This window comes from Strongyloides ratti (assembly GCF_001040885.1).
Source record: "Strongyloides ratti genome assembly S_ratti_ED321, chromosome : 1".
In the NCBI taxonomy this organism is placed as follows: domain Eukaryota; kingdom Metazoa; phylum Nematoda; class Chromadorea; order Rhabditida; family Strongyloididae; genus Strongyloides; species Strongyloides ratti.
Window position 1 is genome coordinate 9,106,000 of NC_037307.1, and position 23,588 is coordinate 9,129,587.

At 20.0% G+C, this 23,588-nt stretch overlaps 8 protein-coding genes across 8 annotated transcripts; 4 read left to right on the plus strand and 4 right to left on the minus strand.

Moving 5' to 3' along the window:
* Positions 1-1,902: 1,902 nt before the first annotated feature.
* On the plus strand, positions 1,903-2,359 carry SRAE_1000284000 (Hypothetical protein; the record flags this gene model as incomplete). The annotated part of the gene is made up of 3 exons (XM_024649964.1): positions 1,903-1,983; positions 2,030-2,127; positions 2,185-2,359. 3 exons carry the CDS (start codon positions 1,903-1,905, stop codon positions 2,357-2,359), a joined length of 354 nt encoding a protein of 117 aa, XP_024503788.1.
* Positions 2,360-2,470: 111 nt separating this feature from the next.
* SRAE_1000284100 (Programmed cell death protein 10) lies at positions 2,471-3,175 on the minus strand (the record flags this gene model as incomplete). Its single annotated transcript, XM_024649965.1, has 2 exons — positions 2,471-3,016; positions 3,059-3,175. The coding sequence occupies 2 exons, from the start codon at positions 3,173-3,175 to the stop codon at positions 2,471-2,473; spliced, it is 663 nt and encodes a 220-aa protein (XP_024503789.1).
* A 794-nt stretch (positions 3,176-3,969) lies between these two features.
* Positions 3,970-4,323, plus strand: SRAE_1000284200 (Hypothetical protein; the record flags this gene model as incomplete). Its single annotated transcript, XM_024649966.1, has 1 exon — positions 3,970-4,323. The coding sequence occupies one exon, from the start codon at positions 3,970-3,972 to the stop codon at positions 4,321-4,323; it is 354 nt and encodes a 117-aa protein (XP_024503790.1).
* Positions 4,324-4,585: 262 nt separating this feature from the next.
* Positions 4,586-5,926, minus strand: SRAE_1000284300 (Hypothetical protein; the record flags this gene model as incomplete). The annotated part of the gene is made up of 1 exon (XM_024649967.1): positions 4,586-5,926. The coding sequence occupies one exon, from the start codon at positions 5,924-5,926 to the stop codon at positions 4,586-4,588; it is 1,341 nt and encodes a 446-aa protein (XP_024503791.1).
* Positions 5,927-8,676: 2,750 nt separating this feature from the next.
* On the minus strand, positions 8,677-11,011 carry SRAE_1000284400 (Protein MCM10 homolog; the record flags this gene model as incomplete). Its single annotated transcript, XM_024649968.1, has 5 exons — positions 8,677-9,248; positions 9,423-10,549; positions 10,588-10,698; positions 10,749-10,949; positions 11,004-11,011. 5 exons carry the CDS (start codon positions 11,009-11,011, stop codon positions 8,677-8,679), a joined length of 2,019 nt encoding a protein of 672 aa, XP_024503792.1.
* A 7-nt stretch (positions 11,012-11,018) lies between these two features.
* On the minus strand, positions 11,019-14,687 carry SRAE_1000284500 (Leishmanolysin-like peptidase; the record flags this gene model as incomplete). The annotated part of the gene is made up of 5 exons (XM_024649969.1): positions 11,019-11,027; positions 11,086-11,097; positions 11,137-11,166; positions 12,619-13,942; positions 13,996-14,687. The coding sequence occupies 5 exons, from the start codon at positions 14,685-14,687 to the stop codon at positions 11,019-11,021; spliced, it is 2,067 nt and encodes a 688-aa protein (XP_024503793.1).
* A 2,093-nt stretch (positions 14,688-16,780) lies between these two features.
* SRAE_1000284600 (Probable imidazolonepropionase) lies at positions 16,781-18,140 on the plus strand (the record flags this gene model as incomplete). Its single annotated transcript, XM_024649970.1, has 2 exons — positions 16,781-17,125; positions 17,196-18,140. The coding sequence occupies 2 exons, from the start codon at positions 16,781-16,783 to the stop codon at positions 18,138-18,140; spliced, it is 1,290 nt and encodes a 429-aa protein (XP_024503794.1).
* An 898-nt stretch (positions 18,141-19,038) lies between these two features.
* SRAE_1000284700 (Hypothetical protein) lies at positions 19,039-19,359 on the plus strand (the record flags this gene model as incomplete). The annotated part of the gene is made up of 1 exon (XM_024649971.1): positions 19,039-19,359. One exon carries the CDS (start codon positions 19,039-19,041, stop codon positions 19,357-19,359), a length of 321 nt encoding a protein of 106 aa, XP_024503795.1.
* Positions 19,360-23,588: the final 4,229 nt, after the last annotated feature.

Here is a 23,588-nt window from a genome sequence, read left to right on the forward strand (position 1 = left end):
TTATGTGTATGTCAAATTATTTTAAAATTTAGTAACCATTAATTGTATTAAATAAAATTTTTTTTAAATATCATTGGTTTCATACATTTAAAATATAAATTCTTTAAAAAAATTTATTATTATTTGCCGGATAATCTTTGAATTATTATAAGAGACCATTTGAAAAATCTGTTCAAATATGTTTTGATGTTTAATGTATAATAAGTTTTACCTAAACAATACTTATTTACTATCATATTGAATAGCTGATAAAATAACAGCAAAATATTAAATCACATATTTAACTATGAATCATTTCTAAAAAAAAAGAAATTCATCAACTATAATTATCTTTAAAAGCTGAATAAAATTTTTTTAATTAAAAATATATTTATTATTTTATATAATTTTCAATTTTTTTGTTGAATGTAAAAATAATTTCCATTGGTTAATTAAATATAATACTAATTTTCTTCAAGTTTCATTTAAATTTAAACAATAACTTTACATTTTAAAATATTTGACTGTTGTAATATATTAAATGGTAATGATACAATTGATATCTTAAGTATATTTAAATAAGTGATAAAATTGTAGATAAATTATAATGTATATTTGTTAATATTGGTAATTAATAATTATAAATTTCTATAATGATATCATTAAAAAATTATATATAATAAACACAGTAATTTATTGACCAATATCTTTTAATGATTTACTTAATATATATATTTTAGTAAAAAAAAACTATTAAATTATATTTTTTTTAGTAATCAACTTAAATTAGATATTCATTTTATAGACATAAATTCTAATTTTTTCTACAATTTTTGTTTATATAAAATGCCATTATGTGTCATTTCAAGTAATATTAATAGTAGTATAATTAAATAAATTATATATCTCTAATAAGTACTATAATTTTATAAATTTGCTTTTCTACTTCCGGTCAATCAACATTGGAATATGGTAGTTAAAATCAAGTATTATAATATTTAATATTAAATAACAAAAAAAAAGTTAAAAATAATTTATTTTGAAAAAAATTTTATCTCACCATCATTATATTAAAATAAATTATTTTTAAAGAAAAAATTTTACCTTAATATTTTGTTTATTTTTAGAATTAAAAATTGAACTAATTATATATTAATTTATGTTTTAACATCTTGAAATTTCTTTAAATATTGAGAAAAGTTAAACTAAATAAAAATTGTTACTATGTTTTATAACTAATATCAGTTTATAACATTAAGTAAATTTAAATGTTAATGAAAAAAAATTTTGAAATATGTTATGTTATATCCATTGGTGTAACATTTTTCTCATCTCCACATATCTTTTTAAATTGAAAATTTAAATAAAAAATATTAATATTTTGTTTTTTTAAAAATTAATCATTAGTTAGTTTAGATTTTTACTCATAATAAAATTAATAATAAAAACAAATAATATGCTTATTTGCTTATAACCTTATTTTAAATATTATCAACCATTTTTGTACTTAAAAACAAATTATAAATTATTATCTTTTTCTTTATGTAATAGATATATTATTTGTTAGTATATTTAGTTTTATGATATATCAGAAAAATATTTATTATTTTATTTATTTTTAAAAATTAAAACAATAGTATAACAAATCAGTAAAGTAAAGCACAATCTTAAGACGATTTGCTATTATTAAATAAGATATCATGTGATATTAATAAAAATGTCTGATAATTAATTTCAACTATCTTTAATATTTTAATATAAATTAATTAAATGTTTAATAAGATTTTATATAAAATGGGATCACAAATAAGATATTTAATAGTTATCATATTGTATATAATCTAGTTTTTAATAATGCTTGACCTAATATTAAAATATAAATGTTTTCTTGAGATTTAATATATCATTTTTAAAATACTAATAATGAAAGTTAATTGTTTATGTTGTCAATTATTATTTATATTTATTCAGTTAATTAATGTGAATGGAGAATTAACAAGAGAAGTAAGAAAAAAACTTCTTGATATATTTTTGACATCAATTGTTTCAGGAATTAATTGATTATTTACGTTATAAACAACAAACAAGATCAACTTTTGATGGCCGTATTGATCCACAAGTTAAACCTATAGGATATATTGATGGAAAGTAAGTTTTTGATAATAAAATTTTTTTTTTTATTATTTTTTCTTATCAAATATTCAGACCTATATGGCCTAGATCAATAGAAGATACCAAGTCTTTAAATAGACTTTTTTTTGATGATAGCAATACAGCAATACTAACAAATGAAAGAAATGTTGTTGATGTTGTTCATAGAATGGATCGTGAGGACAACTATCGAAGAGTTCTTCAATTTTTAAACAAATTTGAAAAATAAGAAAAAAAAATAATATTTATTTTACAAATTTTTTATTTAAAAAAAAAGCATCAAAGTATTTTAATGCTAATATATACTTAATAAATTATACAATTTAGGTATAAAATAGTATTAATGAACATGACTATGATACTTAAGAACTTTATCATGAACAGTTCTGACGATTTGATTAGTTTGATATATTAGTTGATTAGCAGCTACAGACACTTGTTGAGCATTTTGATCCCTAAAATAATCTTTCAATGTATTACTAAATCTCTTAGAATAATGAACAAATTCTCGTTTTCTTTTTTCAATAGGTTGTTGACAGGGAGTTGGTGCAAATTGAATAACACTATTAGTTGCTTCTAGTAAATTTTTTATAGCTGCAGCTATTTCTTTTATAGTATCAAGGAATGCTCTTCTATCCATCATTTGATCTGGTATTTTACTTAAAGTTTTCCTTAATTCAATTGCACGATCACTTAAATTTTGAAATTCAGGTATATGTTTAAGATTTTCAAGTTCAAAATTAAATGTTGGAGCAGAACCATGCATACGAAGGTATGTTTCTTGTAAATTAACATTTAACTTTGCTTCATTAAGTAAAACAAGAGATAAATCAAAAAGAACTGAGGGACTATTTTGTTCAGCATTAATAAAACTTCTTTTTAGTAACTATAATTAACAAATTTACCTATATTATTATAGTAAACATACTTTAATAGCATTCATAGCACTTCCATTACCAGCAAGTTCCTCCTCTAATTTATGTAATGTTGGATAAAAAATACATGGATATGTCATAGCATCCAAATGACCACCCTCTTCATTCATTTTAATATTATTATTAGGTAAAAAATTATCTTTATTGATAGAAAATGATAATTGCTTAGATAGAAAAGGTATCTTTGTTTGTTCTAATAAACATCTCTCCACATCTGTATTATTATACTTGACATTTTCCATTTAAAAGATAATGTAAATTTTAAGAATCTTTTTTTTTTTTAATCTTATATACAAAATGAAAAAAAGATTAATCAAATATAGATATATACAATTGAAAACAAAATAAAAAATGATTTTATCAGTAAAATCAAGTTGTAAAAAATTTTAATATAGTATATTGATTAAAGAACCAAAAAAAAAATAAATTATAAAAATGGTGAAAAATACCAGTCATTTATTTTTATATAATTTATATGTTTGAATGTTAAATAATAACAACAATAATTTTATTGTTCTTATTTATTAATTTTTTTGTTAATATATGTTAAAAAAATTAAGAATGTGTCTTGGTTATTATGTCAAATATTTTGGCCTTGAACTACAAATTTTAAAGACGCTTCATTTAATTTAAAATTTATATATTTATAAACGGTAATATATAGTTTATTATATAATTTTTATATATATAACATTATATTGAATTTAAAACTTTTTTTTTTTGAATATATTATTTTGTTATTTATTTTGTTTATTTATTTATCTATCAATAAATAAAAAATATTATTAACTTTATAGTGAATATAGGTGGAAAAAATATGTTTATTTATCTATTATTTATTTTATCAGTTGTATATATTCCTTCTTATCAAGTATCTATTATTACCAGAGAACAAATCTTAGGAATGAAAGAAACATTTACAAAAAATAATGAATTAATTGAGGAGGACAATGTAAAAGATATTGGAAGAAGAAATAATTTGATTTATGAAGTTAATAGAAAAAGTATGCCAATGATTCCATTAACTGATTTTGAAAGTTTATCACATGTTTTTGAGAATCATAATAATTTTAATGGAAAAGGAAAAAGAGAGACAGATACAAGTGAAAGTTTATATCTTGGACAAAAAGAAGAAATTCCAGATGATAATCAGTTACCATTAACAACATTTTTTCCTGAGGATATTGAAGGTTCCGCAACTATTGAGCCACGTTTTAAAAAAATAATTTTATCTCCAAATTGTGGTTTAACATGTTAAATTATATAATCATTTGTTATATTTATAAATAAAAGCTTTAAAAATAATATATATTTATTTTTTTTTGTTAAGAGATCAAATAATGTATAAGATTATAAAATTATAATAATAAGGTAAAAATCTATACTAAACTACTAAGTAGGTAATTAAAAATAAAGTGTTATATTGAGAAGACAAATTTGTTAAGTGAAAGTAAAGAATCTATATATAATACATAATTGAATTTGATTTGTTTTTAAGTGAATTATATAGATTATTTTTTTTATCCTCCAGCAACTGTATCATAACTGGAACGCATAAGTTTTTTGTGTAGTTCTAGTTTCCAAACAGCTCCACTTAATAGGATTAAAAGAATAACAAGGACAAATACGGTAATTAATGTAACATTTGAATCATCTTCTGGTGGGGGTTTTGTTACACGTTCAAATATATAATGTGGTGTTGACATTTCTTTTTCATCATCATTTGAATTATCATTCTTTTCATCTTCTTCTTCATTCTCTTCTTCTTCTTCTTCTCCTTCTTTTTCAACATCTTCATTTTCCTCTTTTTTATTTTCTTCTTCATTTTTTTCAATTTCTTCTTCCTTTTTATCTTCATCAATTTCTTCTTTATTATTTTTATTTTTATCTTTTTCTTTACCTCTTTCTCTAACAGGTTTTTTTTCTTCAATTTCTTCACCACCATTATCATCACTACTATCATCAAATTCTTCCTCAATTTCCATTTTTAATGGTTTTTTTCCATATTTTCCTTTAGAACCTTTTCTATATACTTGTTCAGCATTAGCTTTAGCTCTTTGAATAGCTTTTTTATCATTAGTTTTAAAACAAGCTTCAACTTTTAAATTTTCACTTTCAAATTTAGCACATCCAACAGGATTAACTTCTTCAGCTAATTCAGCACCTTCAATAAAACTTACACATCCATAAGTATCATAATATGTCATATGTCCAAGTTCACTACGAATTCTAACTTTATAACAATATTCACCAGTACATGAAACATTTCTACTAGTCATTTTTGTTCCCATAACTTCAGCTTTAACACTAGTAGGACATTTCATATTTTCTTTAGTTGTTATTTCTGGTTTTTCACTATTACAAAAATCTGTTCCACATACACATGATTCTGTTGTTAATAAATCTTCAGCTGTCTTAGCAACTGTATGATGCATAGCACCTGTAATTGGTGGCATCATACACGAACCAGCTGTTCGTCGTTCTATTAAAGGTATAGAAGCATTAACACAACCTTGTTCAACTTTTTTTGTCTTATGATTTATAACATAAGAACATAATTCTCCTAAACAAGTTTTACCTTTACAATGTGAACCTTTACAAGCACATTGAAGTAAAGGAATAGGTTCTTCATCTAATTTTCTTTGTGCCATACCACCATTACAATTAGATTTTTTATTACAAAAACATGCAAATAATTTATCACCATCTTCAGCAACCTCACAATGATCAGTTAATTTTTTATTTATCATTGTACCAGAAAGACAACCTTTAACAATTTGTGGTTTTCCCCATTCAAGTGTTCCCCATCTTGGGGCATAATTGCCTATCATACAATAATCCCCATTGCAAAAAGCACCCATACAATCATTTCCTACACAATCTAAGCATTTTATTGTTAAAATAGTAGGAAGGAAAGTGGATATTAATAAAAAGACTCCATATAAATAGAGTTTAACATTCTTACTATAATATTTATCCATTTAATCTATAAAATAAAAATAAATTTTATTTTTAAAAAAAAAATAAGTATAGTATAATAATATTAAATAAAAAAAAAAGTTAAATATATGATTTATCAAATATTTATATATTAAATATAAGATAAAAAAAATTTTTTATATATATTTTATATATACATATATCCATATATATATATATATCCGTTAATATATTTTTACAATAAATAATGTATAAAATAAAATTTATATGAAAGATTAAATTGTCTGAGGTTTAATTTATTCTTTAATTATAACATACTCTTTTGATTTAATCATTTAATTTTAAAGAAAAGAAGGTTATTACAAATAATATTACAAAACTGTTAAATAAAATAAAGAATAAGAAGATAAAATTAAATAAAAAAAAATATAAGATAAATATATGTATTTATATGAAATAGTATAAAAATATTATGAGGCAATAATGATAACTGAAAGAAAAGAATATATATATGTATATTAAAGAAAAAAAAAATTTTTTTATACATAATTTGTAATGTGATATACAAATTAGTTATTCAGAAGAAATAAGAGATGAGAAAATTTATAATAAATTATATTAATACTATTTAATTTATAGTAAGTTAAATGTTTCCTGTTATTTTAAAATATTATATATATATAATTATATTAAATAAAGAAAAAAAACTTATATTTTTTTTAACAATATATTAAAAAATATTATCAAATTATAAAATATATTTTTATTTTTAATAAAAAGGTTGATGATAAACATTTTAGGAAGTTAAAAAGTTTCATAAAATTCAATTATCTTTTCCTGTTCTTAAGTGCTCTCTGAGGTTTTAAAATTAAAAGAAGAAATGAAAAAGAAATTTGAAATTTATTGCCAATTTTTAATAAAATATTCATCCTTAAAAGTTTTAGTTTTACAAAAATTCATTGTTTAAGAAAAAAAAAAGAAAAATCTTTTTTGAAAAGATATGTCAATGTATTGTGGTATTTTATAAAAAGCATAGAATTTAAAAAAAAAAAATTATTTATTACATATTATTATGTAGTGTTAGAAGAGTAGTAATGGTAGATTTTTAAAGAAAAGGGGAGTTTTATGTGCACATTTAGATATACATAGATAAATATATATAAATAGATATCTTTTAATACACATTTTATCAGAAACTTCACTCAATGAATAAATATATATATATATATAAAAGAAAATGGTATATGGTATTTGTAAGTCTTAACTTTCAAAGTATATATTATATGTATATATATTTTAACTTTTTTTTTTTTCACAATATAGATATACATGGTCTATCCATGATAAAAAGAGGGGAATAAAACATTTATAATGTTAGAAATATGGAAAATAAGATGTTAAGGAAAAATTTGTTAGCATTTTCTTATAATTTAACATATCAGAAAATATATATATAGATTGTACCCTGTATATTTCATTTAACAAAAATAATATATAACTTTCCTAATATATGTTTAAAAGTAATATACCATTACTTTAAAATATTAAATAACATTTACAATATATGTATACTAAAATGCCATCATTTTAATTTGAAAATATTTAAAAATAAAAAGCCACAGAAAATTAATATTAGAAAAAGAAATTAAAAAATTTTCTCATTTAATTTTTCATTTTTTTTTTGTTTCTAAAATTTGTTATAATAAAATATTACGGTTGACAAAATTTTTTGAATTATTTATTAAATCTCAATGTATGAAAATAATTATAAGAAATATATGCTAGAAAGAATAGTATTATTTGGTAAATACTTTATTAAATTTTTTTTATAGCTTAACTACCTATATAAAAGTTAGGAAATATTTAATGGTTTAATGATAAATACATATTAATTCAGCATAAAAAAAAATTTTTTTTTTAAATATATGTATATATATTATGTTCTTTATTTTATGGAGAATAATACATTAAAAATGTATATTTTCTTTTCAATAATAAAACTAGAAAAATTATCAATAACCTAACAACAGACTTATTTGAAAGAAACTTTTTGTTTCTATCATAAAATAGGCTTAAAAATATTTTTTTTTTATCTAAACTAAAGTGTTAATTATATGTTTAAGACAAAAAAAAAATTATTACTAATAAATGTTTATTTATAACATCTGTTAGTTACAGTAATAACCAATCATTTTATCCTATGAAAGTTGATATTTATTATACAACAAATATTTACTTTAAAAATATGTATATATAATATATATACCATTTAGACACATTAAAAACAAAGATATACTTGAAACACTATTTCAAGAATGAAACCGCTCCTTTATTATAATAAATAGTATATATTAAATGATTAACTATTGTCTTTTCTTTTTAAAGAATTGTCTTCTACTAATAAATATATATATATTTTTGATTTCAAATTATAAACTTATAAATATATCTATTTATATATAATTTAAAATTTTTGTTTATTTTAAATTAATATAATATAAAGGACAATATCAATAATGAGTTTGAATGAAAAATAAAACCTATTTTTTAAGAAAAATGCATAATAAATTAAAGTTAAGATTTTTTTTATTAAAAAAGAAAAATACATAAATTAAAGTGCAGAAAAAAAATGATAAAAAAAAAAACAAAATATAAAAAAGAGAAAGTATAATTACCTATTGATAAATTTTTCCTCTTTACCACGTACAAGTAACTCCTCCCTATCTTTTACAACCCTTTCATCTTTCATACCAACTCTGACAAAATTTCTACCTTTACAATTGGCACAAAATGTTCTTGGATAGACAAAATATGTTATGCAACGTCTACAACAATCATTACATTTAAAAAATCTTCTTGTACCCATTTCTTCTTTTATAAAATGTTTTTTTTCAATACAAATGGGATTTTTTTTATGATATTTTATTTTACAAATAGTACATGTAAATATTCTGACATTTTTAATCTCCATCAATGAAGTTGCTGCTTCTTCAATTTTTTCTCTTGACTCCATAATACTGAAATATCTCTCTTCCTTTTCTTTTTCAATAGCCTTTACTTCATCCTCATGTAGTAATTTTTTATTAAGCATAAGGCGTATTTCATCATTTGAAAAATCTTTTCCACTTAATAATGTTGGACGTGAAGTTTTTGGTTTTGAAGTACTTATGTTAGTTGTAGAAGGCCTTTTTCTACTTTCTTTTTCTTTTTCTTTATCAGCATTCATTAATGCTATTAATTGAGCTGGAGTTAATGGTTTTTTTGACATATTATTTTTTCTAAAAAAGTAAAAAGATAATATTATTAATATCTTTATAATTAAAAGTAATAAATTGAATATGACAATTAATATAATTTAAAAAAAAAATTAAGAATAAAAAAAATTAATTTTATTTTATAAGATAATTTCATTTTTACCCTTAAAAGAACGCCCTATCATTGGTCTATTCATAGCTTCATTTTTTCTTTTTGTTTCATCTTCACGTAATTTTGAAATAAAAATTTCTACATTATCTTTTTTCTTTTTACCCGTAGCATTAATTCCTCCCTCTTCTTTTTCTTTTTGTTTCTTAAGTATAGCTCTAGCATTAAGACTACAAGAGGCAGACTTTAAAGCATTCTTAAGTATGTCTTGTTTTTGGTGTTCTTTTAATAAATGTATATTATCTTTATTTGGTAATTGACCATTAATTTTTCGAACAGGGCATATAGAGGTAGAAAATGTACTTGAAATTTTTTTTATCGGTGATGCATGACAATTATTCAATTTTTGTTTTTGAATCTTAACATTAGGTTGTGAATACATTGAATTAAATGTACCCCTTCTTGAAGCAATTGTTTGTGCATTTTTTTCTAAATGATAGGCACAAAAAAGTGAATTCATGGTATTTACAACATTTGAACATGGTTTACCATCTGTTCTCATAGATTTACAAATACCAAAATCAATACAAAAACCTAATTCAATAACTTGAGTATCTTTTGTTAACATTAATGTTGTCAAATTATCTTTTCCTTTATCATCATTACCAAGAGTTGGTTTGACAATTGCAACCGTCATACCTTGTTGTAATTTCCAATGACTTTTAAAACAATCTCCAAATAACAAAACTTTTACTGATGATTCATGAAGATGTCGAAAACCATTAATTTTCCACATTACATAATTTTTACCCTGACCACTTACTTTACACTCACTTTTTTCAATTATTACTCCCATTGTTACATAATCCTCATTACAATGTCCATTTGTTTTTTTGATGTCCTTAACTAATACCTTATGCATATCTTTTGCTATAACTTCAAAAATTGAATTTTCTATTTTGGGAGATTTTATACGAATACCAAAAAATGGATCATAAGATGGAAAGTCTGGTTCTGAAGCTTTCTTCATATTTCGAACCATTTCTTTTTTCTTTTCTTCTAATGTTTTTTTGTTTTCAACTTTATTATTCACCTTACTATCACAAAAATTTGGTGCTTCTTTTTTTTTACCTTCTAAATCTTCAGCAAATGTAGACATTAAATCTTCAAATGCTTCATCACTAAAAAAAATATAACACTAAATCAATTTAAAACATACGTATTTGGTTTGATTTTCTTATTTTCATCAACAGTTTCCAATGGTAAATCCTTGTCATCATCAGTAAAATCATCGGCAAAAGTCGTCATTAAATCTTCAAACGCTTCATTACTAAAAAATCAATAAAAAAATAATTTATAATTTATAAGAAAAAAATATACGTATTAGGCTTGACTTCTTTTTCTTGTTCCTCTACTTGTTTCTTTCTTATTTTTTTTATTGTACTATTATCACATGAAGAATGTCTCCTTTTCCTAGATAACTTTTCATTTTCTTTTTTTATTGGAGTAAGAATTTTAGTTTCCTGTATATTAGTATCTTGATTTTCAATTCCTCTACATTCACCATTTGAACTATTTACTCTAAAAAAATTTAATAAAAAAAGGTATAATTTAAAAATAAAAAAAAAAACATACCCATCCATGATAATTCTAAATAACCTTCAAATTGATAAAAGGTAACAAAAAAAAAGTGGGAAAAAGGGAACAGTTTACCTACTTTTATTGAAAACTAAAATATTTTTAAATGGCAAGGAATATTTTAATTTACTTTTTCTTTTCGAAACCAAGATTTAAAAGACTACAAAAATTTGATTATTAATACTATTTTTAAAGGATACTCCAATTGAAAATGCATTTACTTAAAAAGTTTGGCTTTTATTTTGTTTTTCTAAATGTTTTATCTATTGCTGCTTTTTCTTTACTAGAGTTCAAGGTTTATTAGTTTTTCCTGAAATTCAAATATAATTTTGAAAATGTATAGTTTTTTATTTTGTTAAAAAATCATAAATTAACTTTATTTTAATAATTTATTTTAACATTACAAAAAAAAAGATTATTGTTTGTGAGTTAATGAGTAACGAAAAAGTGAGGCAAAAATATACCTCCTGAGAAGATGTCAATTGGGAGGAAGTATCTTAAGAAAAGTTGTTTCATATGGACTTGTAATCTATCATCTTCTCATAGTATACTGTAATACATAAAAAAAATATCCTGAAATAATTTTTTTTTAATTTACATATATTTATTTGATTATGTAAATAAAAAGTATATTTGATAAGAAAAATTAATAAAAACAGGAAATTCAAATTTTGCTAAAATATTTTTTTTATAAATAAATAAGATGAAAGATTAATAATTTGTTACTTAAATTGATAATTAATGTCATCATTAGATAAAGAAATTTCTCAATTAACCAAAGAACTTTTTGATACTGCAAATGATGTATGTCAGGGAATTTATCAAAATGAAGAAATAAAACTTCAAAATATGATTGATGAAATTTTGAATGAATCTCAATCACATTAAGTTATAATTTTTGAAGGTGTTTTTGCTATAATTATTTATGATAAAATATACTGAATTTACTTTTTTAATATTTTAAATTGAAAATATTTTATTATTTTAATATAAAAGCATTTTATATTAAATAATTTATAATGTTTAACGAAGTAAAAATTGTGTTTTCAACTAAATTTTATATAAACAATTTTATTCATTTTCAAATATATTCAGTTTCATTGTTATAATTATATTATAACACAAAATATGTATTAAAAGTAATTTATAAAAAAATAATTTATTACCATTGACAGTATACTTTTACAATTTAAATAAAAATAATTATAATTAAATAAATAATTTCATTATAATATTATTTACTTGATATTTAATTTTTTAAATAAAATATAATTAATTAATGGCATACATTTTTTTTTAATTTTATTTTGTTTTATACATTTAAAAAAAATTTCTTTTTAATTTATAAATTAAATATTTCTCATTCTTCTTCTAGTAAGTTTTAATCTTAATACTGTAATCATTATCAAATTGCACATATAATTATTAGTTTAATGTATTTAAAAATTATTAAAAATTAACATTAATTTTATAAAATTTTATTAATTTACCGGGAACAAATGACATAATAAATGATATAAAAATATATAAAAGTGGAAAGACTAAAAAATAATATTTTAGATGTAGAACATGGAATATCTAAAAATGGATCACCAATAAAAGTACTAGGTACTTCTTCATTATCTTTACAAGTTAATAGAATTTCATCATTATTATTATCGGTATTGTTATTAAACATATTATTTGCTGATTTGATAAAATCATTTTCAGTACACGTTTCATTACATGAAGGACATTTAATTGTACCTTCTAGTAACCATCCATCAACAATTTTATTGATATATATTATTTGATTTTCATGATAACATGGATAGAAGATTGTTGAGTTAAATACTGATATATATAAACGACCATTTTGACATTTATACTCATAACAACCAGCCATATTTTGGTAGTATGGTAATTTATCATTACAACGTTTACGGACCCAATGATATTTAAAGTCAAAACATTGTGATTGATGACCATAAATTTCAAATAATGTATTATATGGTGGTGGTGGGGCATTAGAATGAATTTCACATCTTGAATCTCTTCTTACTTTATTACCATCATCATATAAATTATCCCTCCATTCAAATTCTTGAGTATATGGACAAAAATCTGCCAACTCAACAGAACCCCCAAAATATGATAAATCATCATTATTAATATTTTTTAATTTTTTAAAATTTTTATACATTTGTGGTAATTTTTCTTTATATGGAACTAAATTACATAATGCAATTGAATCTCTTTGAGCTGTACATCTTGTCTGTGCATGACTTATTTTACCATCATGTTTAATTTCTGTACAAAATGGTGCTACTGATTGTTTATTTTCTAACTTATCATGAATCCATTTACCACAACTTTGCATTGTAAAATTACATCCTAATTTGTGACCCCAATGTAGGTGTTCAGCAACATCATAATTAGCTTTATACCATCCTGTATCTTCCATTAAAGCTAATGTTATTCTACTATATACAGGATTTTGTGTATGTGTTCCAGTCATAGCTTCATTTTCAAATAATCTTTTTTCCCAATGTGTTAATGATGTCCCAAGACCACCTTGATCTTCTAATTCAGCACCCTCAAGTATATTACAATCAAAATGTCTTCGTACTTCATTTTTAACCCGTTCTGTTACAACCATATGTACATATTTAGTTATTGGTCCATCTGGTGTCCACCAATTGGTACGTGTTATTATTTTAACAGTATTTTCATCCCAATCATAATAACCTTTTTCTTTATTTAATGATAATGGTCTATTATGCCTATTTCTAGGTGTCCTTGGAGTACCATCATCATATCTATAAAATGCAAATAATCCATGAGCAAATCCTAAAGCATGTAAAATTTCATGTTTTATAGTTGATATTAAAATTTCTTGATCATTTAAATGTGTTGATAAAGCTTTTGGACATATATTAACATGACCAGCAATAGGTCTTAAAAAAATAATAATAGTTAAAAAGAAAAAAAAAGAATTTTTAATATTTACCTATCATAGTCAAATTCTTGTTGACAATGTGCAGCATATGCAATAGTATCATTATTTTCACATTTACTTGAATTAACAACAGAAACATATAATAAAAAATCACCATCATTAATACCAGGACCTTCAATACCAGAAATTTTATTACATGTTTTAGGATTTTTTGATACACAAAGATGACATTTTAATAAATGTTCTGGTGGTATGATAACTTCACCACATTTAGTTTGATTTTTACAACCACCAACACATAATTGTGTACCATCTTTATGAAGATAATAATATGGAGATTCACATTTTCTTGTTAAACGTATAGGATATCGTTGTTGTTTAACAAGAAGAGCCTCCTCCCAATAATTTGTTGCAGATGGAAGAAGTGTTGAATTGATATATAATTGCATATTAGAAGATAATTTACCAACACTATCTTTATCATAATGTAAATGAATTTTTAATGGATGTGGTGTTAAATTATTAGAATTATTATTATTTAAAAATGTATTTCTTCTTGTTTTTCTATGATGATATACTTTTCTTGTAAATAATGGTACACCTAATTGTATGTCATCAGGTGATGGTATTGTATAGGAACATGGTGTTAGATGGCAAAATTTTGGTAATTGTAAAAAAATTAGGAATAAATATATATAAATAAATCCATACTTATAAAATGTGAAATAAATTAAATATTTCATAAAAAAAAGATTGTTTATTTTTTTATATTAATTTTTATTTATTTATATATATATAAATAATAGTTAATAAATTTAAAATATTAGATATTTACAAAATAGAATATATATTTCTAAAAAAAAAAAAAAAAATTATGTCATTTAAAAGTTAATGTTATGTTTGTGAGAAAAGCATTTATTCATTTACATACATAATGGAAGTTAGAAAAGAATCAATATGATAAAAATTTAAGTACATATATATATATACATTAAAATTATATTTATTTTAGTAAGAATATTTATTATAACAAAAATAAGATTAAAAAAAATAAAACTTTTTAAAATTAAATATTTTTATAAGATATTTTAATTATATAATTATATAACTTTTTTTTTTTCATAGATATTATTATTATTATTATAATACTAACTATATTTACCAATAAGTGAGTTTGATTGGTAAAGTTATAAAGACAGAAAAGTTATACAAGAAATAAAATGTTAAGCTTAGTATGGGTTGAGTAAAATATATTTTACTAAAATATTAAGTTTTTATTTCAGTTAATAGAAATTATTATTATTGAAGCATATAAGATTATTATTGATGTGTATAATTTATACCAATAATAGAAATTTATTTTCATATGAAAGATTTTAAACATTTATTATTTGAGGAAAAAATTATTTTAGAAAAAGAAAATAATAAACAAATTATATATATATATCTATCTATATATATTGTTGATTAAAACATTAAAAAAAAATTGACAAAGTTTAAAAGATTATATTGATATATAAATTTAAATAAATATATTAATATATTATATAAAATATATAACACCAAAGTGTAAAGGCATTCATAATTTTTAAGAGAAAGAGTAACAATTATGTAAAAGAGATAGGCTATTTAGACATGGTATTATACTGATATGACCTATATTAAATTTTTGTAAAGGTTGTTAATTAATTATAAGATAATTAAAAATAAAAAGGTGGTAGAAAGATTAATTAGATATATTAATATTAAGAGTAATCTTTACAATGTGTCAATAATTATTTTTTTTTCATTTATCAAAATATTCTTCTATAAAATATATATACATACATTTTAGTATTAAAAAAAAAATATATTCATTGGAAAAATAGTATCATGAATATAAAATGATAAATTAAAATAAAATGTAAAATAAATTTAAACTTAAAAATATTTGAAAAAAGAGGAAATAAAAAAAAATAGTTATTTTATATCAGATACAATATATAATAATTAAAAGATTTCATATAAATATTTAATAACAAAAATTTTAAAAATATTATTTATAAAATATTAAAATGTAATATAAAAGAAAAATTTTTCATTAAACATTAGTATAATGACTAAAACAACATTTATATAAATAGATATATATATATTTAAAAAAAAATAATATATGTATATATTTTTCTATTTATTATTTGTAATTCTAATAAATAGTATTGATAAAACAGAATTTCTAAGAAATATCAGTGATTGTTATTCAGAATATTTGATTAAATTAGAAATTGAATGATACTTTAAATTAAATTTTACCATATATCCATATCATTTCAAAAAGGAAAAGTTTACTTTTTAAAAGAAGACAATAGAAACTTTATAATAATTATAATTGTAAACATATTTAAAATTTCAGAATCACTAACTACTTTAACTCTATAAATAGTCTTTTACCTATTATTATAGTCTTTGTTCAAGTTGTCTTTTCAAGTATTGGTACTTAAAAGAATTCATATAGTTTTAAAAATAAAATGAAAACAAATTATAATTTATGATGTTTAAAAAAAAAAAAGTTATTGTATTAATTAATTAAGTTTTATATTATAACCATAAAAAATTTTTGCAAATATATTTATCTAAATAAATAGAATAACCTTTATAATAAAAGAAAGAAAAAGAAACAAGTTTCATATAGATATAATAAATTAAGAATTAAAAAAACCTTGTATTATGTTTACTATTTAATTATATGGTAATAAAAAGTTTATTATTAAAGAAATTGATATATATATATAAGATGTTCAAAATAATATACTTTTATTATTATTAATTTCTATATTGATATATCTATTATATTAAAATGTCTTTAAAGAATAGGCTTCTTTTAATTAATTTTAAACAAATTGTACAGATTGTTGATGATAATACAACACAATATTTATGTGGTAAAGAAAAATGTAATAATATTAAAATATTGAATGATGAAAAAAAGAAGCTTTGTATTTCATGTGATAATAATGGAATAATTAATTATGTTGGTGATATATCATCAAATCCTTTTGATTTATCTTCTTATGATAATATTTATAATTGTAATGGTGGTATTGGTATACCAGGTTTTGTTGATGCTCATACTCATCCTGTATTTGCTGGAGATCGTGTTCATGAATTTGCAATGAAAATTGGTGGTGCTTCATATATGGAGGTAAGATAATTTAAAAATTATTTTATTTATTTATTATTATTATAATATTATATTATATATGTATATATAGGTTCAAGCAGCAGGAGGCGGTATTCATTTTACAACAACTAAAACTAATGAAGCATGTAAAGAATCTTTATTAAATGATTTTAAAATAATTTGTGATCAAATGATGAAAAGTGGTACAACAACAATTGAAGCAAAAAGTGGATATGGTTTAAATACTGAATGTGAAATAAAAATGTTAGAGGTACTGGAGGAGGCTTCAAAAGAATTACCAATTGAAATATCATCTACATTTTGTGGTGGTCATGCTGTTCCTAAAGGATATAATGAAGAGGAACAAACTAATATTATTATTAAAGATATGTTACCAAAAATTTTAGAATTGAAAAAAAATGGTAAATTAAAATGTCTTGAAAATATTGATGTTTTTTGTGAAAAGAATGTTTTTGAAATTGAGAATAGTAAGAAAATTTTAATTGCTGGAAAAAAAGGAGGTTTAAATGTCAATTTTCATGGTGATGAATTGACACCACTAGGTGGAGCTGAGATGGGAGCATTGATAAATGCTAAAGCAATCAGTCATCTGGAGGAGGTTAGTGAAAAAGGAATACATGATATGGCTATATCCGGAAGTGTAGCAGTCTTATTACCAACAACTGCAGTAACCTTAAAACTTCCTCCTCCTCCAGCTAGAAAGATGATTGAGGAAAATGTTATTGTTGCATTAGGGTCAGATTTCAATCCAAATGCATATTGTTATGCAATGCCAACTGTCATGCATCTTGCATGTATTACCTTTAGAATGTCATTGGCAGAATCCTTAGTAGCAGCAACTATAAATTCTGCTCATTCTATTAATCGTGGCTCCACACATGGAGCTATTGCTATTGGAAGAGTTTGTGATATTGTTGTCCTTGATGCAAATAGTTGGGAACATATTATATATAGATTAAGTGGACATCAACATATTATTAAAAATGTTATTAAAAAAGGTCAATTACTTTTATAATTAATATTTTTTTTATACCTTTTAACCTTATTTATTTGAAATAAAATATTTTTTTTAAAAAAAAAGTTTATTATTTGAAATAAGGTAAAAAAAAAATTACTTTATTATTTTTAAAATAGAAATAAACAAAAATTTAAAAACATACTATGAAATTGATATAAGGTAACTTTATCTATAAAATTGTCCTATAAAAGTTTTTGGCCTTTTCCGAAAAATATATCAAGCATACTTCCACCCATTTATGGTATATGAAATATAAACTATAGTATTATTTTTATTTTTAGCAATTTTCAATTCTAAAAATAACTATTTTTTTTTTATTCATATATTAAATACGTCATAAATTTTATATATAATTTACAAAATAGTCCTTATTATAGAAGTAGAATTTTTTACCTTAAAAATAGTAATGTGATTGCATGTTAAATAAAAACTAAAAAATATATAGATAATTTTGTGGTTATATATTTTTTTTAAAAATGTTTTTTACGTAGTATTTTAATTATAAGGTAGTATGAAATTAATTAAATAAATCCTTTTAATAATATAAGTTCAATATTTCTTTTCATGAATATAGATATATATTTAATTTTTATTTTTAGATCATATGTTTAAATTTTAATTATATGTGTAGAATATTAAAGCAATCCTTTTTGAAATGAGATTATCCTCCGCAAAATTTGACAATATTCTTTAGACATAATATTATTGTATAAATATAAAGCTTTATTTATATTAACATATGAATGAAAACGAATTTGCCATTATACATTTTTCTTTTTTATAAATTTTATGTAAATTATTTATTTTATATTAAATTAAGAAATTTTTTACTTTAACATATCAAGAATATATTAATATATTTATATATATTTATTATATTTATTAAAATTTCAGTATGCCACAAAAAAATATGAATGGTATAATTTTTATTTTATTACTAATTTTTGCTATAAATGGTAATATTTTATCATTTGAGTATGATGTTGAATCACAACATAATCAACGATTTTTAGATGATACCTATAAACCACCACATATGAAAGAAAATATTTTTAGAAATGAATTATTTTTACAAAATATTGAAAAAAATATTCCAGATGTAATACCAACTTATACAAGAAAAGTTTTACAACCACCACCATTAAAAAGATCAATTTGGAGATTTAGAAAATCATTAATCATACCAAAAGACAATGATGATATTTTTTATTATTGATAAGGTATTTTTTTTAACTAAGGATAATATTGTGAAAAATAAAAAATTAACTAATTTGCTTGAGAGAAAAGATGGATATATTTAATTCTATTATAAAAAAAATATTGTTTTATTAAATGCTTTGACAAAAAAAAAAAAATCCTTCCATCATATATAAATTTTTTTTTTTACAATAAATGATTCTTTTTATTATTATTATTATGATTATGATATATATTTTATAAAGTTAATTAATAATATAAAAAAAAAGAATTAATTAATAAAAGAATAATACACTATATTTATTAATTTTAAAATGATAAGATTTTGACAGAAGAATATATTATAAAGAAGCTATATATATGTATATTATTTTCATTGTTTGGTTTAATAAAATATATATATATATATAAGGAAGTAATTTAATCATAACAATATGGCGTTTTAATTGACAATGATAGTTTAAGAATATTATTATTAAGAAAACATATATTTTATATATTAAATTTACTAAAAATTTTCTTTCAATACTTATATCAAATTACATATATATTTTATATAATGTATTTTGAGACATATAAATATTAGAAACTTTAACTTTATCTTATAGACTTATTATTTTTAAATTTACTTTATAAATGATTGATAAGAATATCTTATCAATATATAGATATGATAATGTAATATAATTTATAGAACATTATAATGACAAAATTTATTATTTTGATCTTTGTCATATAACAATTAGTTTACTTTATCACAAGTTTATTATCACAAGTTTAAAGAAGTATCATTAAAAAACATCTTTTTATTATTGATAAATAATCATTAATCAGTTGAAGTTTAAACTACTTTGTCATTAATTATATTGAATTAATTTCTACTAATTTTTAAATGTCCTTTTATGAATATAATATTTTATGATAAAAAAAAAAAACTATTACTCCCTAATTTTAATTAATTTTATCTAAAATCTTATAAAAAATTTTCTTTTTTTTTATTATCATTTTACTTTTTAGTGTAATTTGATGACATCAATAATATAAATTTAGTTAAATTTAAAAATATATCATTTTATTTAACATTATATAAAATGATGATGTAATTATAAAGAAAAGAGAAACATTACTAGAAAGTGCCATGTGTTCTTTTATTATTAAATGATTTATAAAAAAAAGGGTATCATTAATAGTTAATGAAAACATTTGTTATTATTATCATGATGGATTTGAGGTTTTCTTCGATTGTTTATTAAGATGACACAACTGTTTCAGGACCACACTCTTTGCAAACTGCCTCTCTTTTATAATTTATAAATTAAAAGTTGACATTTTATTTTAAGAATATTATTCTATTATAATAGCTTATTATATCAATTGATTACTTTATAAATACATATATTTCTTATTTAATTGAATTAATTAATTTATTTTTTTTTTTTTTGATTTTAAATATATTAACTTTTTTTATATTTTTAATTTTCTTTTTAACAATTTATTGTTTTATGTTATCATTTATAAAATATAGTACATGTATTATAAAGACTCATTTTAAAGAGTACAAATAGATATGTATATCATATCAATATATATATATAAATTTTTCTCTTTATAAATATTAAAATCATAAATGTTGTAATAGTTCTTTTTAACTTGTTAGAAAAGATTTTATTAAATTTATTAAATGTTTCATTTTATTTCTCAATATATAGAAAAATAATGAATGAAGGAAGCTTATATTTTGTGTAAAAATACATTAATTCTAACAATTTTATGTTCAATATATAAAATTACAAATATCTATTAACAACAATAAAATGTTAAATTAAATACATTTTAATAATATATATATATATTAAAATATCCTATATGTGGAATTTTATAAATATTTTCATATAGTTGGTATATTATCATAAAAAAAAAATTTTTTTATACCCAAAAATAATGTTTATTTATTTTTAAATGATAATGTTTAAATAAAATGTAATGTTTAATATTAAAAACGACTGACAGAAGTGTTGTTTGTTTTTTTCTTTATGTTAAAGTATTTAAAACACAGACTAATCTTTAATTTTGTACTTCTTAGATCATTTTTTTTTTGTATATATTTTAATTTTTATATTTATTAAAAATTTTTAAAAAAAAGTTTAATATAATTGTTTTTATTGTATAATATTTAAAATAAAAATTTAATATTTAAATTGTATTATTTTTAATAATATACATATGGACTTTTATATTTGTTTTATTTATTTATATACATGTACACATCATTCCCATAATTTTCGTTTTCCTATTATTATTAAAAGTAAAACTTTTTTTTTTTTTCTATTTTAAATATATTTTTTTTTTGTCTAATATAATAACCAATATTTATCTCTTCTTATATTCTTTTTTCTATGTATAAGAATAATATTTTTAAAAACCTTTGAACTGGTGCCATTTTTCAATATTTCCATCTGGTGATGTGATATTTATATTTTATTTTTCTTCAACAGATAATAAAATATATATAGATAAAGAGGAGTTAGTAGTAGTTACAGAGGCACACACATCACAAAATTCTTTACTATAAATATAAAAATTGATAAATATTATGTATGTATGTATAGATAACAGTTAAGAGAAGTAGTAAAAATACATATTATGTGGGAAAGAGAACAACAAACTAGTCTCAAGAGTTAGAAAAGAAGAAACTTACTGGCATCGGCTCTTTTTCAATATGTATTTTAAGATATATACATATGTAGAGATTATAAATTTTAAGGCTTTTTCTTTAAAATTTATGCTATCACATCAATGTCCTCAATATTCTATAAATATACAATTATTTAAATCTGTATACTGAACTTTACAGAAACAATTCTTTATCTTTTTTTTTTTATTTCTTTTTCATTTTAATGTGTACTTCATCCTATAACATATATAAAAAGTTAAATATTTTCTTTTATAATTAATGACATTAGATATATATTAATATATACTAGAAATATACTGACATTTTTTTTAACCCTCTACCTATCAATCTTTTTTATTTTTTCCATTTCCGGTTTTGATTTGTAAAAAAGATAAACAAGAATAATATTTGTATATAAAAGTTGTAAAAAGAATTGCTATATATTTATGAGAAAATTATTATTTATTTCAACAGTATCATTTTTATAATCAATATAATATATTAAATTGTTAAATATTATAACTTAATTATTATTTATTTTTCTATAAATATTATATATTAGTCTTCTTAAATTAAATGCTTATAATAATTATTTTGTCACGAGACTAATCATAATAATTTATTTTATTTTATACTAATTATTTAATCATTTTTATTCAATAATATCAAGAATAATTATAAAAGAGTAAAGAAAAAAATTTTTTGTCATTTTTTTTTCTATTACTTCTTCTTTTTTTTTTTTTTATTTATTACTATTATATAAAATATCTATATATATATATATATATATATTTTAAAGAAAAATATTTCCTTCTTTTCTAACACATTTTAAAAAGACAAGTAGTATACTTTTATTTCTATTTTTGTTGTTTAAAATAACTTTCTTTTATATTTTATAAGAAGAACAATGGTTAAAAATTTTTTAGTATGATATAAATGTTTAACTATGATATTAAAAGTATTACATAGCATAGTTATAAAATAGAGGATGTTACCTTTTTTAGAAAATATTATATAATATATATATATATATATATATATAGATGAAATATAATAATATATTATATAATGTTAAAAAAAAAAATTTATATGTTTGCATCGATATCCCAATCACATGAATTTTTTTTCTTCCCTTATTATTTTTGACGTCACATCATCATTATAAAATAAACACATTTTTATGATTATTACTATTTTTACAAATCTATTTATTTCTTTATTTTAATAAAAATTTTATCATAAAGATTATTAGTAATTTTTTAATTTAAACTTTACTCTTATATTATTATAATAAAGTAAAGTATTTATTTATTAAATTTCTATCAGTAGTATATATTTTAATATCATTCTTTAAATATTTCACTATACAAATTATAATTTTTTTTCTTTGTTTTTATTAATAAGTGTGATATAAATTTTTCTTATCTTTTAATAGTACAATTATGTTATTAAAAAGTTTAAAAAAATATTTAAATACATATATCAAATTTTGTTAAACTTTTCTTATTTCTTATCCAAATATCATTTTTCTTTTCTTAATACAATGTCTCATTTTTCATATTTTTAAAAAGAGA